The sequence below is a fragment of the Gracilinanus agilis genome, chromosome 1 (assembly GCF_016433145.1).
Source record: "Gracilinanus agilis isolate LMUSP501 chromosome 1, AgileGrace, whole genome shotgun sequence".
Classification (NCBI taxonomy): domain Eukaryota; kingdom Metazoa; phylum Chordata; class Mammalia; order Didelphimorphia; family Didelphidae; genus Gracilinanus; species Gracilinanus agilis.
Window position 1 is genome coordinate 702,062,644 of NC_058130.1, and position 15,802 is coordinate 702,078,445.

Consider the following 15,802-nt stretch of genomic DNA (forward strand, 5'->3'; position numbering starts at 1 on the left):
TTTTTTTTTTTAATTTTTTCCCATAGTTACATGATTCTTGTTGTCTTCCTCCCCTTTTCCCTCCCCCCACCTGGAGTTGAAAAGCAATTTCACTGGGTTATACACATATTATCACTCAAATCCTATTTCCATATTATTCAATTTTGTAAGAGTCATCTTTTAAAACCAAAACCCTAAATCATACACCCACATAAACAAGTGATAAATCATATGTTTTCTTCTTTTTCTAGAAGTAAATAGCATTCTTTCTCATAAGTCTCTCAGAGCTGTCCAGGATCATTGTATTGCTTCCAGTAGCAAAGTCAATTACATTTGATTACCCCACAATGTTTCAATTATTATGCGTAATATTCTCCTGGTTCTGCTCATTTTACTCTGCATCAGTTTATGTAGGTATTTCCAGTTCTTATAGAAATCAAGCAGTTCATCATTACATATAGCACAATAGTATTCCATCACCATTATATACCACAATTTGTTCTGCCATTCCCCAATTAAGGGACATCACCACATTTTCCTTTTTTTTTTTTGCCACCACAAAAAGTGCAGCTACAAATATATTTGTACAAACAGAACCTTTCCCATCTGTCTTCTTCTGAGTTTATGTCTTGGTCTTCCCTGCCAGTGTAATAGATTTTTATGGTCATATACTTTTTTTTATGTTATTTCATTTTTTTACTTCCTATTTCTTGTCTTTGAACTTTAAGTTAAAGTTGGTTCTGCTCATATAGGGGTGGGGAGGCTTTTTCATGCTGCTATTTTCAGAGCTAGTTCTGGGGGTCTGCATGTTTTCAGTGCTTCCAAGGTGGTATGATCTGAGGAGGGGTATGGTCAATGTTTTCTTGGTCTGCAATCTGGTTGCTATCATTCCTCTTTGTGTTAGAAATGTGACAAAGGACCCTGCTCCTTTGGGACTGATTCCCTGTGCACCTTTCTACCATCAAACTGTGACTAAGAACTGTGCAAGAGCAAAAGAGTTGCCAATCAGCACAAGCTGTACCCCAGTGCCAGCTAAAGGTCCCCCCCCCCAATCTCTTCCTGACCAATTGTCCACCCATCCTTAACACCTCTTGGGGTGGGAACTCTAAAAGGCTGCTGCTGCAATCACTGTTGCCACCACCAAGTATGAGGGCTCTGGGAAGACCTCTATCCTAGTGTCACAAACTTCTCCTATCGAACTTCTAAATTTTCTTAAGCTAGAAAATTATTTCACTCTGAGGTTTTATTGGCTCTGCCTATAATATTCAATTTGAGGTGTTATTTTAAAGTTGTGTGGAGGGAAATTTTGAGAAAGTTCAATACGGATACTTCTAATCCACCATCTTATCCAGAATAATAATCGATCCTTTCCATTCTTTTTATGCTTTATTTCCCAAAGTATACTCTTCAATCTGGTGACACTGGCCTTGTACTATTCCTTAAACAAGACACTGCACTTTAGCTCTGGGTATTTTCTCTGATTGGCCCTTCATGTCTGAAATATTCTTTCTCATTTCTACCTCACAGCTTCCTAGCTTCCTTCAAGTCCCAACTAAAATGTCATCTTTTACAGGAAGCCTTTCCCAATGCCTCTTAATTCTAATTACCTCTTTTAATTATTTCCCATTTATCCTGCACATACCTTGATGGTACATCATTTTTGCTTGCTGTCTCTCTTTTCCTTGCTGTGAACTCTTATGAGGGCAAGGACTATCTTTTGTCTCTTAATGAATGTTTACTGATTGACTGATCTCTCCTTCCCATCCTTGAAGGAGATAATTAGGTTTAATAAGTGGAAGTTGCTAAGACATAGATTTTGGTGCCATATAACAAAACACTACTTAACAAAACACTACTTTACAACCAGAGCAGTCTCAAAATGGAATAAATTGCCTATGGAGGTGACCTACTCCCCCCATATCACTGCTGAGAATCACTGATGATTGTCATATCAATGGAGGCATTCAAGTGAAATTTAGATGGTATCTTGGTCAAGGGTATATCATAGAAGAGAATCTTATTTAGATATGCTTGGGCTAAATGACCTTTAAGGTCACTTCCAATGGAAAGATTCAGTTATTCTATAAAATGTCCACCAGGGACCCAGCCTACTGACTGGTATATTGCATAAAACTATCTTTAATCCTCACCAACTATACCTCTTTGTCCTGTAAGAAGGAAGCAAACATAAAAAAATATTAGTATCATAAAACATTTTGCCAAGTTAAAGTGCTGATATTAGTGCTAAATAATATCAATAAATACTTATTTTGTGGCACAACCCAGCTGAAGCTACTCTATAGCACAAAAATTGATTCTATACTGTTCTCAATACCAAAATATAGTCTGTGGGCCCATCAGATTCTTGTCAGGCAGATCTGCTTTACAAACTGAACTTGAGGCTTAGGAACTCATCATACTTGACATGGTCTACCTCTAACACTAGTGCTTTAATACTCAAGTTTCTTTCTAATGTGACAAGTGAGCAATGTAACACAGTGTGATGTTCCTGTTTCTAAGAAATACAAACAAGGCTGCCTCCCTCAGGAGGCATGAAGAAAAAAAAAAGAAGAAAAGGGACAACTGAGGGATGTCTTCCTAATTTCTTGTTTCTTCTTCCTGTTGAGGCAAAAAAAATATTTTCCTGATGAAAACCCCAGCAGAATCTGATGGTTTTATCCAGACAAGAACATAGGTTTAAAGTCAATGGCAAGTTACACAAATGAAGCCAGTCTATCTCGCAAAGACATTTGCTGACAAGCTCCCACAGGAAACAAGATGCTACATCTCAGCTGGCTTCACCAAGCCATTTGTTTGACTAAATATGGAAGTGTGTTGACTGGTAAATAGAAAATAATGTGCTCTAATTGATTCACTTCCAGCTGATCCTCCTCCCTGATATTTCTGGAGTCATTGTCTTTGCTGCAGATGCAGTATCATTTCCCTCTATTCAAACACTGTCCAGACAAATGTTAGTAATGGGATTTAAGTGTCCTTATCATTCCAAATCTGAACACTATATGCAAAAGCTGTGGATTTAATGTCACCTTCTGTTTGTAACACATTATCCCAAAACACACCATTTAGGCTGAAAATGAGCTTGTACTGGAATTAGGTAAAAATGCATTCAAAGACTCTAAAGCATCATAAATAGAATTCTCAACTTCTCTAGGGAAGACAGGCTACAAACCAGCCTCTAATGCATTCCATGCTAACAAAGGGCCAGAAACCTTGCCAAGTCTTAAGCAATGTTCTAAGGAACTCAGAGATTTTCAAGGGATTCCTTCCTCTCTCCCTCACTCCTTCCCTTCTTCTCTCTCTCTCTCCCTCTCTTTCCTTCTCCCTCTCCCTCCTTCAAATTTTCTCTTCTCAAAAAAAAAAAAAAAAAAGTCAGAATTTTTCTGATTGGCCTAAAATGACACAGTGCCTCACAGTTCTGAACAAAGGTTATGTGGGGCTAGTACTCTATAATGATCTTGTTACTTGAGGAAATCAGGGAAGACTTCACAGAGGAAATGACATCTAAGTTGAACCTTGAAAGAAAAGAATTCTAACAGTCAAAGATGAGGGGAAAGTATTTTCTAAAAATAGGGTAAAAGTGAGTCAAGAGGCAGAAACTAACAACATGAGAAAGGAGAACAACACAGGGCGTTTGTGTCCAGGTATATGATTCATATACACAAATATTTTTTCCCTCACTTTTCAACCAAATTCATGATAAGCAGTGGTGCTAACGACTTTGAGGTTTAGGTTTCTCTCTCCAAAGTTTCTTTTCTTCCCCAATGTCATTGTAACTCAGTGACTGACAGGACACAGATCATCTTTGTGTTCTGAGGGGAAGAAATCAGAATTGCCATTTTACATAAAGTTGAAAAGACTTCCTGACATATCCACATGCATGGATTCCTATAACAATATTTTTTCTTACTCCCAGGAAAAATTCTTTCTGCAAGGCATGCTAAGTCTTGCCATCATCATTACAGACCTGAATTCAAGGCTTGGTTTTTGCTTAGTCCTGAAACAAGAGAATGAACCAACCAAAGATAACCTAAGTGGCAAAAGAGAAGCTTGAAGTTATTCTCTCTTTCTTTGGCTGGAAGGCAAGAGAGCATGTAAAGATCAATCCATGTCTTTTTCTTGCACAGCTCTACCTGAAGAAACCATCTCCACTATTTTAATTTCCCAATATAGCGTACTTCATCAATGAACAGGACAAATTCTATACCGACTCTGCTGTATAGAGCCTATGCTGTAGAGAAAAAGTATTTCAATCCAATAAATCAAACATATGAGAAAGGACTTCTAATTTGAAAAGAATTATGCATAAAACTGGAAAAAGAGTTGGGCCAACATCTTATACCATCTATCCAAAAAAAAAAAAAAAAAAAGACCTATATGGATAAGCAGTATCCAATTTAACATAAAAGGTTACGTGATATTTTTATGTTTTATTTTTTACTTTTTTACTTTTAGCAGCTTTTATTTACAAAAATAGTGGAGAGAGTGAATGTAGAGAAATAAAAGAGAGAGTAGAGTAAGAAGTCTAGTTTATCACCCTAAATGCTGCTCCAGTCCCCAGCTCAACCCAAGCAGGGCTCCTTTAATCCCTCAGACAGAGGTCTTGGTGTTGAATTAAGCAAGGGTTCAACCCAAGTGACCTCCTCCAAGAAGGAGAGGCCTCTCCAGAACTAATCTCTCTAGAAACCAAGAAAGGAGGGTCAGCTTTTCACTCTCTAGGAGAAGATCCAAAGGGAGAAGATCTACGTGATATTTTTAAAAGATACCTTTACAACAATGAGGAAAATTAATAGCCAAACAAAGAATAGAGGAAATTGCAAAAGACAGATGATTTTGATTACATAAAATTAGAGCTTTTACTTGAACAAAATATATGAAAATAGAAGAAAAAATATTGAAGATTCATAAATGTCTCTGACAAAATTTTGATAGTCAGGATCTTATAGATGTGAAACAAATATATAAGACCAAGACGCATTATTTATTCCTGAATAAATAAGTGGTCAAAGATATGAACAGTTTTCAGAAGAAAAAAAAATATAAAATTTCAACAACCATGTAAAACTGTTCCAAATAATAAAAAATATACGAGTTAAAATAATGTTGACACTTCACCTCACACCCAGAAAAATGGCAAACATGATAGAAATACTCAATGTCAAAGGAGCTGTAGAAAAACAAACACTTAAGCTGTTGGCAGAACACAACTCATTCTAGATAATGATGATGATAATAATAATTTACATTTAAACTTCATGGCTAAAGCTCTTTGTGTTACTTATCCAATTCAATAAATTATTTAGTCTAATTGAATAAACCTCTGTTATTTGTCTACTATGAGCAAATTACAGTGTTATGAATACATAAATGAAAAAGGACACAGTCCTGCCCTAAATAAGCCCACAGTCTAAAAGGAAAATTTATTTATGTACATAAATAACAATAATAAAATTCATATTATTAAGAGTATAGGAGAGGAATAATAATAACTAAAATTTTTACAAGGCCCTATGCTAGGTGCTATATAAATATTATCACCTTGAACCTCACAACCCTGTAAGAGCTATGATCTCCACTTTAGACATGAGGAAACCTGGAGAATGAGTTAAATGACTTGCCCAGAATCACACAGTAGCTGAGGCTAGATTTTTAACTCAAGTCTTTCTGACTCCAGGCTCAACACAGTGTCACTTAGCTACCCTACTTCAACTATCACAGCATATAACATATAAGCTATTAACAACCTGGTTACCATTATCCCTTTTTAAAATTATATATGTAACCAATAAGAACACATTTCAGTATTAAAAAAAAAAAACAGAAAAGAAATGTGAGCTTCTACTATCAACAGTTGCTTTAAGTATGTGATAATTAGATTAAGTCTACACTGCCCATCTTTAGATTTAATCACCAAAGGTGAGAGCACCTTCCAATTCTGGGAGGTCCTAACCCAAGTGTGCTAGAGTGAGTGACGAATCAGAATAAACCGACCACCCCCTACACTTTCTATGAGAAAGCGTCTATTGTGACTAGACACATAGGCTAGGGGAAGGCACTGGAAGTGACGCATATGTGACCCCTATAAAAGAGGGAGTGGAGTGAGTGAGGCGGCTTCTGTTTGGTGAAGGGGATCTAAGGGAACTTTGCTGGTTCGTGACCTGTTCCATGTGGTTGAGTTTAAAGACTGAATCTTCCTGAACTTTTATTAAGAAATTTCCTTTTATAGACTCTGTGAATGAAGTTTGCTCCATTCATCTCAGGGCCTCAGGCCCTTTAACCCTCAGCTGAGGGTTAAGATCTACTTGGATTAATTAGTGAGATAGATTCTTATCTCCATACTTCCTTCTCTCTCTTCTTATGTAAATAAATTTCCATAAAAGTCAATTTTGAATTGAGATTATTCTTAATTGAGGATTGATAATAGTTCAATTCTCTGGCGACCATCTTTAATGTGTTGAACCCGTAAAACCCCTTTTTCCCCCTTACAAGTATAAATTAAATTTCACATGCTAGTATGAAGCATGGCCTGCTTATCTATTCTCTTCAGAACTTCCTTCTGTGAATTTTTTTTTTTGTTTCACCGATAGCTTTATTTTGCCATCACTATCATTCACTATCCTCTTGCATTCTCCCAATCTATTAAAGTTATTGACAATTTGAATAAAGGTATAGATGTCATACGTATCATATTTTCAGATGATACAAAAGTAAGAGGAATGGGTAATGTACTAGATGGAACTATCAGAGTCCAAAAGATTTTGATGAGTTAGAATACTAGATCAAATCAAACAAGATGAAATATAACAACTAGAAATGTAAACTTACAACTTGGGTTCAAAAAATAATTTAATAAGTTCAAAATTGGAGGAGAATGGCTAAAATGCAATTTGTATTAAAAAAAACTGGGAGTTTTAGTAGACTACTACAAGCTAGTTTCATGAGTCAACAACTTGGCATGATAGCCAAAAAAAAAAAAAAAAAAAGTTAGATAATCTAAACTGAAGCTGTCCTAAGAGAGGCATGGTAGGTCCCCAGTATTCTTCTGAATCCCAAATGGAATATTTTGTTCAGTTCTGGGCGTCAAATGTTAGGAAAAACATTAAAATCAGCTGGAAGGTAGCTAATGTGGCAAATGACTCAGCAGAATATCCCAAATAATGATTAAGTAAAGGATTCAGGTAATTTAGTCTGGAAGACATAAGACTTAGGTGGGAATAATAAAAATTTCAAATATCTGAAAAGGGCTGCTATGAAGAAAAGAGATTAAGACCTTTTCTGCTTGATGTGAGGAAGGAGAATAATAGGTAGCTGCTACAAGAGGTAGTTTAAGTATAAACTAAGGAAAAATTTACTAATAATTAAAGCTCTCTCAAAGCACAATGTGCTACTCAGGAGGTAGACAGAGAATTTTCAGTGGCAGCTGGGTAGCAAAGAGGATAGAATGCTGGACCTGGAATCAAAAAGATCCAAGTTCGACTCCTACCTCAGACACCGAGTGACCCTGTGCAAATTATATAATCTCTGTTTGCCTCCATTTCCATATCTATATGGGAGTAATAACAACATCTACCCAGTGAGGTATGAGGTAATATTTGTAAAGGACTAAGAAAAATACTAAGCACAAAGTAAACGTTATATAAATGTTTATTCCTTCTCCTCTTCCCACCTGCAGGGAAGTCTTATTCAGATATAGATTGGACTAATAACCACTGAGGACTACTTCCAACTCTTGATATCCTGTGTCTGTAGGAATTTTTCAATAGAAAGGGTATGTCGGACATTAGCAAACAAAATAAAATCCTTCTGCTATTTTTCCCAATCTCCCCCTAGAAACGAAGGTAGTATTTTCATGGAAAATCACAAAGCATTCTCAAGAGGGCATAGATAAGCAAGTTTAATGTTACAAGTTTGTAGCATTTTGTATTGAAATGTTTGAAATCTAATATATGCTTGAAAGTATAACTACATTCCTTCTTAAGTATTTTATGATCTAGCATGGCCAGCAATTCAAATTCACTTTTTAAACTATCAAGTCCATTTATAGAGTTATCACAAGTAACACTCATAATCATACTTTTGAGGTTCAGACAACTGCAATTGTTTGGGTATCTTTTTTTTTTTAACTCTTACCTTGTTCTTAGAATCAATACTGTAAGTTCCAAGGCAGATGAGCAATTAAGGGCAAGGCAACTGGGGTTAAGTAACTTGTCTATGGTCACATGGCTAGGAAGTATCTGAGGTCAGTTAAATCCAAGACCTTCAGTCTTTAAGCCTGGCTCTATCTACTAAGTCATCCAGCTACCCCCAAAACTAATATGTTCAAGAAAACATTAGGTGGTACTTAAAAGACCATTTAGTCAACTTCAGGTCCTTCAACTTCCAACTTTTCAGAAGAGTAAACTTAGGTTCTATAAGGGAAAGTGAACTGCTCAAAGTTACACTGCCATTTATAAGCAAAGTTAAGAATAGGCCCCAGTTTTCCTAACAGTTTAATGTTCATTCTATACCACCACACTGCCTCTTAACCTCATCATAAGACTGAGTTCAATTAAGAGACATAATGAGTTTTCACATGGCTTCTCAGTTCATAAGAGAGAAAAGCCAAAAAGCCCAGCTCTCCAAATCATGGGGCTGAAAAGTGTCCTAAGATATCCAACAAGAAATTATATAAAGCAGTGATGGCCAACATTTTAGAGACTGAGTAACCAAACTGCAACCCTCATACCACATGTTAGCCCCTCCCCGCCTTACCCCAGACAGGGGAGAGAGGAAGCACTGGGCTGCTGGGCTGCTGGAGAGGTCATGTGAGAAACGTCCTCAGGTAAGTGTGGAGAGGGGGAAGGGCAGAAGTCCCCCTCCTGCACATGGGCCATAGGTTCGCCAATACGAATGTAGAGTCTAATATTTTCAAATTGAGACCAAAATTACATTTGAATCATTTATAGAAAGCAATATGCTTAAGAGAAAATAATGCTAGCTCTGTTTTTGTTTTTTCTTTTAATTTAAAAGCCTTTTATAATTAATTTGCTTGTAAAAGTCATTTTGAAGCATCCACCTTCAAACAGATTCTAAGTGGCTCATAATAAAAAATTCAGAGAAATTTGGGAAGAACTGATACAGAGTACCGTATATCTTTTGTAAACAAAAACAACCCTGAAACATAACAGAACTCTGATCAATGCAGTGAAAAAATCTTGACTCTAGAAACCTGACTGAAAAAAATGCCTCCAATAAGACATGTTGTCAGATATGGTCATTGTGTTTTCTTTTGTTTTTTAAATAAATATAGTTTTATTCAGTTATACTTTTTATTTTTCAAATAACAGATAATTAGGGAACAGAAATTAGAAAGCAAGAGTAATAATTTTAAACATTTAGTGATTTGGTTTTTTTTTTTTATTGTTTTAAAACTCACATAAACAAAACTTCCTGTCACTGGGATCTTTCAAGTGAAGCTTGTCAGGAATGTTACAGAAAAGATTCCTACTTAAGTACAGGATTGACTAGAAGACCCCTGAGAGCCTTTGCGACTCTGAGATTCTATAATTCTATAACTTATTCTTCCAGACTCAGGCACATTAAAATTAAGCATGCTGGCTCAAAGGAAGACTATGAAAAGATAATCTTACTCTACTATTTGCTGAAGTGAAAGGTCCCCTAATGTTTCACATTGCATATATTTTCATACTTTGGGGATATACTGATCAGTTATGCTGATATTTTTTCTTCTTCTTCTTTTTTTTTTTTTTTTTGCTTCATAAAATACTACTCACTATATGGGATGACTCTCTTGAGAAGGAGAGTGGGAAGGGTACCGAGAGAAACAATGATAATATTAAAAGGAACAAAATACAGTAATATAAATTTACTTTTAAAAAATAATTATACATGTAGCTCATGGGGTAAAGGAGTTCCTGTTCAGTGCTGTTGCCAAAAGATATAATACTTTATAGGAAGCCTGTCTTCCTTGAAAGACCCTGTCCTAAACACAAATGGCACCAGCATGGTTTTCACCTTAAAACTAAATTGAGAAATTTGGCTGAGGCTACAAAAAATTGGATAATGAGGGAGAGAAGGAGGGTCCTATAAGAGAAGGAAGTCCAAGGCATGGGGCCTTTCTAATGGGAACAGTTGTGGGAAATATGATAAGAAAGAAGAAAAACATATGACAGATTGGTCTGTTTGTGGGGGGCTGGAGAGACACCAAAAGAAAAAGGTTGGCCCTGTTATTGCTGCATGAATATTCCTCTCCACTTTGTTCTGACAACCTACCAATGAAGCCAAGTGATGACTGGCTGCCATAACTATAACAAAGAAAGATTCTGAAAAATGCACAATCAAGGTCAATCACCTCTGACTCCAACCTTGCACTCCCAATCCTTAAGCTTCTCCAGAGGGAAGGCAGGCAACGTAAAAAGGGAAGAAACACAAGAAAAAAGGAAAATCACTAGCAGGTACTCGAATACTTGAGACCATATTCTAAGATTATGCTCTGACAAAACTATCAGCTTCAGAGGCTAACAGACCCACCTTGTTCCAATGTAAACTCGGCATGACACAAAAAGAAAAGATTTTTAGGTGTGGGGCTGTTATAAGGTCCTATCGAAATATTACAGTAGAATGGATATACAGGCAGGCCAGGGACTGCCATGGGGCCCTGAAACACCACCCGAGATAAGGGGGAGGAATGAGAGTAAGAATCAATAAATCTTAACCTCATTCACAATGATCTGAAGCTCTTATTAAGTAAATTAATTTAAGTTAATTTAACTCGATCATGACTCCCGATCACAGTGATTTAGTGAGGGGGAAATTGCATTAGGAAAGGCCATGCTCACTAGATAGAAGAACGGAAGAAAATTAGATCCACTTAGCAATGTGAATTAATATGGAAATAGCAGGTGTAAATTTAACCTTATCGAGAGAGTGAAAATTATCTTCATAAATTTGTAGAAATAGCCCCCAAGTTGCTTATAAATCTATTTAAAACAAAAATATTACAAAAAGTGCAGTAAAATTAATTTAAAATATACTTCTAGCTATTGCCTCCAGAAAAGTCAGCAGCAGGGTGAAGTTTAATGCAATCCTACAGTAAAGGGATTAGCCCTGGGAACCAATGGCCTCCTTTGAGATTCATCCCTTGAATCTATCCTTTACTAGCATTAGGCTGGCAATTTGGGATACTACTACCCATTCCTTCTACCCTTAGCTGTATCTAAAGTACTGTCTTTGGGCCTTTCTTCCCAGCAGTTCTGCTGACAGGTCATGGTTCTAGGACCATTAAATCTCAGCATAAATCCTAATGATGACAGGATGAGCATGACCAAAGAAAGAAAAGCTGTCTTATAAGCACTAGAACTACCTTCCCGTGACAACTACCTGGAGATCTAAGAAAGGCACCCTGGCTTCACAGGCTTAGGTGACAATACTCAGATCTTTGGAAAGACAAAGTTGAATAGATATCTGAAGGATTCTTTAAATCAAGGATTATGAATGTAGGGACCATGAGCTTATATATATATATATATATATTTGAAATGTTGAGAACAATATTTCAACAGAACTGGTTTCCTTTATAAACCTATATATTTTAATCTATGCATTTAAAATTATGATTCTGAGAAGAGGCCCAGTGATTTTACCAAACAGTCAAAGAAGACCATGACAAGAAAAAGATTTCTAAAAATCTTTGCTTTAGAAGGACCCAGGATTAAGACAAATCTATTTTCCTGGTCTCCCTAAATCAAGCTTAAATTATACTCTCCCTAGTTACCACAGAAGTAGCACTTCTATAATCAACCTGGTTACCACAGAGGTGGCAATAACATTCCAGGTCCATGCTTAGCAATGGCTTGCCCAAGTAGATATTATTCAGGTTGCTGGATGGAGCAGGATATGGGACACAGATGCAACCAAGAATATTCTAGGCTGAGCATGAGCTATCAACCAAATAACAATGTCCATGGAGACAAATAAAGTGCATGGTCCAAGCTAATAGCACAACTGAGGAGGAAAATTAATTTGCTTTAGCCACATCTCATATTCATTCTTGATACAGCAAATGCATAAAAACATGATAGTGGTACCCAATCCTAAATCAGGGATTATCACTCCTTTCCCCTTCCATTTTCCAATAATTAGAATTCTCACTCAGCAGACCTTCAAAGCAACTCAAAAGGTCTAGATTCTATGGCCTAGAGCAAAAGCTGCAGTAAGAACTGCAGATGTGGAAGCAGTATCCCCAGGGAAATCTATTTTCTGCCCTGTGTGACTCATAAAAAAGAGGTCTCTAGATCAGAAGTTGTCTCAATGAATTTTCTTACAAAATTCAACAGCTGGAGTTTTCTTTAGGACCTAGACAACACTCTTGAGAGCTAATGAGACCAACCTCCCTCCCAAGTACATACACACACCCTTGAAGGAGTCCTACATTCTTTTTCTCTAACATTCAGATGATTGAGACCCCATCAAAAAGGCTCAGAATTCAGGTTACTTCACTGTTATCATCCAATTTGAGGCATTTTTTGTGTCTTTTAATTATTTCCAAAAAAGACTATTGTGAAGAAATAAAAAGTACTCAGTATATGAACCCCTAAAAGTGCTGGAGAGATAGTTGGGGGAGCAAGGGGATGGAGGGGTGCAAAAGAGAAGCCTGATTTTATGTCCTTTGAAAATCTACATATCAACCATGGAGATGGATACATGGACTTCAAGAACAATGGTTATGCCTAAGTTTCCCCAGTGCTTCTCTGTAATGTGATCTTTAGAGGGACTGGGTAGGGAGGGAGTAGGGAAGGAAAGAGAAAGGGAAAGGAGAAGGAAAGACAGAAATGTCAACAAGAAACTCATCTTCTTATGATTGCAGCAGGGACTTCCATAGGGGATAAAGTTGTTTCCTTTCTTTCTATCCTGGAATTCTAAAGGGAACTGCCATTTTTGACTACAGTCAGTGCCCCCAACCCACTAGCCCAGTAACAGGATTATTACTAAAGTCATTTTTCTAAGTATATTTGGTGCAGAAACTGCTAAACAAACAGAAATTTTAAGCCATTCTCCAGCTAATGAACTGTGGAATTTAAAAAGTTCCCTATGTGGTCCTAATACTTTTGGCACCTGAGGCCCAGTTCTCCCCCTTCCCTAGAGATGACCAGGACAGCAACTTGCTGTGATTCTGAAGAAAAATGAGTTAACAAAATGTCAGTCTGATGCTCAGCTTTCTTACCTGGATGCTGTAAGTCGTCTGGCTTTCCACGTGGAACTAGGAATGTTGAAAGCTGGAAGACTGAATGAAGATGGAAAATTCTTCTTCACTATCCTGTAACGGGTCTTAATCACTTTGTTGGATGGAGAAGTCCGTAAGGCATGTAAGGCTGGTGCTGGAGAAAAAAGCAGACAGGCCAGGACAATGTCAAAAAAAAAAAAAAAAAAAAAAAAAAAAAGGAGGAAGGAAGGAAAAAGAAATTCCAGAGGAAAATGCACAATGGAGCCATACCTGACAGTTCCTTTCAGTCAATCAATAATATTTATTTATTTATTATTTGGTTGGTTAGTTAATTGAGCATTTGCTACATACTAGGCATTATGCACTGGGGATACAAATAAAAAAGCAAAAATAATCCCTGCCTTCAAGAAGCTTGTATTCTAATGGGAGGAAAAACCATACATAAATGGGTACAAGATATATGTTTTTTGTGTGTGTGTGCACGTGTGTATATATACACATATATACATACACATAGTGTGAGATGTGTATTGATACAGATATAAAACCTCAAAGGAGAAGGCACTGTTATAGGGAGGGGGAACGGAAAAGATCTCTTACAGAAGCAGGATTTTGCAACAAGGCCTGAGGAAAACCAGAAATTCTAGGCACAGGAGCCAACCATTACAAAGGCACAAAGACAAAAGATATAGCACTCTTGTGTAAGGAATAGCAAGTGGGACAGTCTAGGTAGCTAGGTAGCATAGTGATTAGAAAGCTGGTCTTGGAATAAAGGAGATCAGAGTTTGAATCCTACTCTTGGTATTTTATACCTGTGTGTCCCTATGGAAGCCATTTAATTTCTCTGTGCCTCCTTATCTGTTAAATGAGGGAGCTGTATTTGATAGTTTCTACAATCCCTTCCAGCTCTAAATCTAAGATCCTGTGCTTGAAACTAGCAGGCATAGAAGGAAGTCATGTGAAAGAAGACTGGAAAGACAGAAGGGAATATAGGTTGCAAAGAGGTATAAATGACAACTAAGCTTATATTTGATCCTAAAGGTAATAGAGAGTCAAAGGAACTTACTGAGTAGAAGATGATATGGCCAGACCTACACATTAGGAAAATTAGTTTGGGAACTGTGAGAAGGATGTATTAGGTAAAAATAAGGCAGGGAGACTAATTAGAAGGCTATTAGCATTAATAATGATAGAGAATATAATAAGACTGTTAGAGTGGGGAGGAAGGTAATGTTTTGAACATACTGAGTGTGAGATGTGTGCAGAATGAATGAATAAATGAGCATTTAATAAGTGCTTACTGTGCACCAAGCACTGTGCTATGGGCTAAGCACAAATATAAAAACCACATAACCACCAAGAGCTTATATTGCAATGGGAAAGGCCATACCGAGTGGTAGACAAGGCAGAGGCATTTTGGTTTGGAAAGTTCCACACATGATAAGTGAAACCATAGCAGAGTAAACTTAAGTGATTTCTAGAGGCAAAAGCATTACTGATTTGACTTTGGTTCCAGAACTTGAAAGAGGAAAGGGTAAGAGAGAGGACAGCATGGAAGGAGGCAGTGAGGAACAAAAAGAAACATAGTTGGAGCTGGACTGGCTTCATATGATGATCCATATTAGGTACTCATCAATCAGGACAATGGGGATCCCAGGGCTCCCAGAGATAAGGGAATGTCCTCCCAACTATTTCAAAATATCTAATAAGGAAAGGAAATAAGTATTTCTTAAATGCTTTCTATAAGCCAAGTACTGTGCTAAGTGCTTTACAAATAGTATCTCAATTGATATGCAACAACCCTGAAAGGTAGATGATATATATTAACTTCATTTTATAGCTTAAGGCATTTTATAGAAACTGAGGCAAACAGAGGTGAAGTGATATGCCCTGAACCACATAACTATCAAGTGTCTGAGGCTGAATTTTAATTTTGGTCTTTCTCTGATTCCAGGCACAGAACTCTGACTATTGTTTCACCTTACTTTAAGATGATAATAGATAACTGAAGATGAGGAACTTTCCCTCAGGAGAGAGACTAAAGATTGATATATAGATCTGGAAGTTATCTGAATAGACCTGATAACCTGAAACCACAAGAGCTAATGAGATCATCAATTAAAAAAAAATAACGAGAAAAGGGAAGAGAGTTTAGAAGTCCTTAGGAGATAGATCACTCTCAAGTTAGTGTGTGTGACATGGATCAAAAGATTAGAATCACTGAAAATCCAGAGAAGTTAATATATAGGAGAAAGTCAGTAGCATCAAATCCTGCAGAGGTCAGCACTGATTGACTCTAGTAAGAGGAAGCTCAACTGGGATAATGTAAAGTCTTGCATTTGAGTAAAGAAAGTTGTTTTTACAAATACAAAGTGGGGAAGCCACACAGAAGATGACAATTTTTCTATGGTAACCACAAATATTAAAGCAATCATTAGGAGAAGCTTAACTGCCAGGAATAAGGAGTCAATAATACCACTGTTCACTATTCTTGTAAGACATCTGTAGCATTAGGTTCTTTTTTAGGCATCATGGTTTAAGAAAGACTCTGATAAACTAGAGTGTCCATAAAAGAATAGCTAG

The 15,802-nt window shown here is 36.9% G+C and overlaps 1 protein-coding gene across 1 annotated transcript in view; it reads right to left on the reverse strand.

Annotated features, from left to right (window-relative positions):
* The window catches only part of ZC3H3 (zinc finger CCCH-type containing 3), a 501,954-nt gene that overhangs the window by 245,292 nt on the left and 240,860 nt on the right, over positions 1-15,802 (reverse strand). Inside the window, 1 exon segment of the mRNA XM_044669341.1 lies at positions 13,220-13,373. Within this exon segment, the coding sequence (XP_044525276.1) occupies positions 13,220-13,373 (154 nt within the window).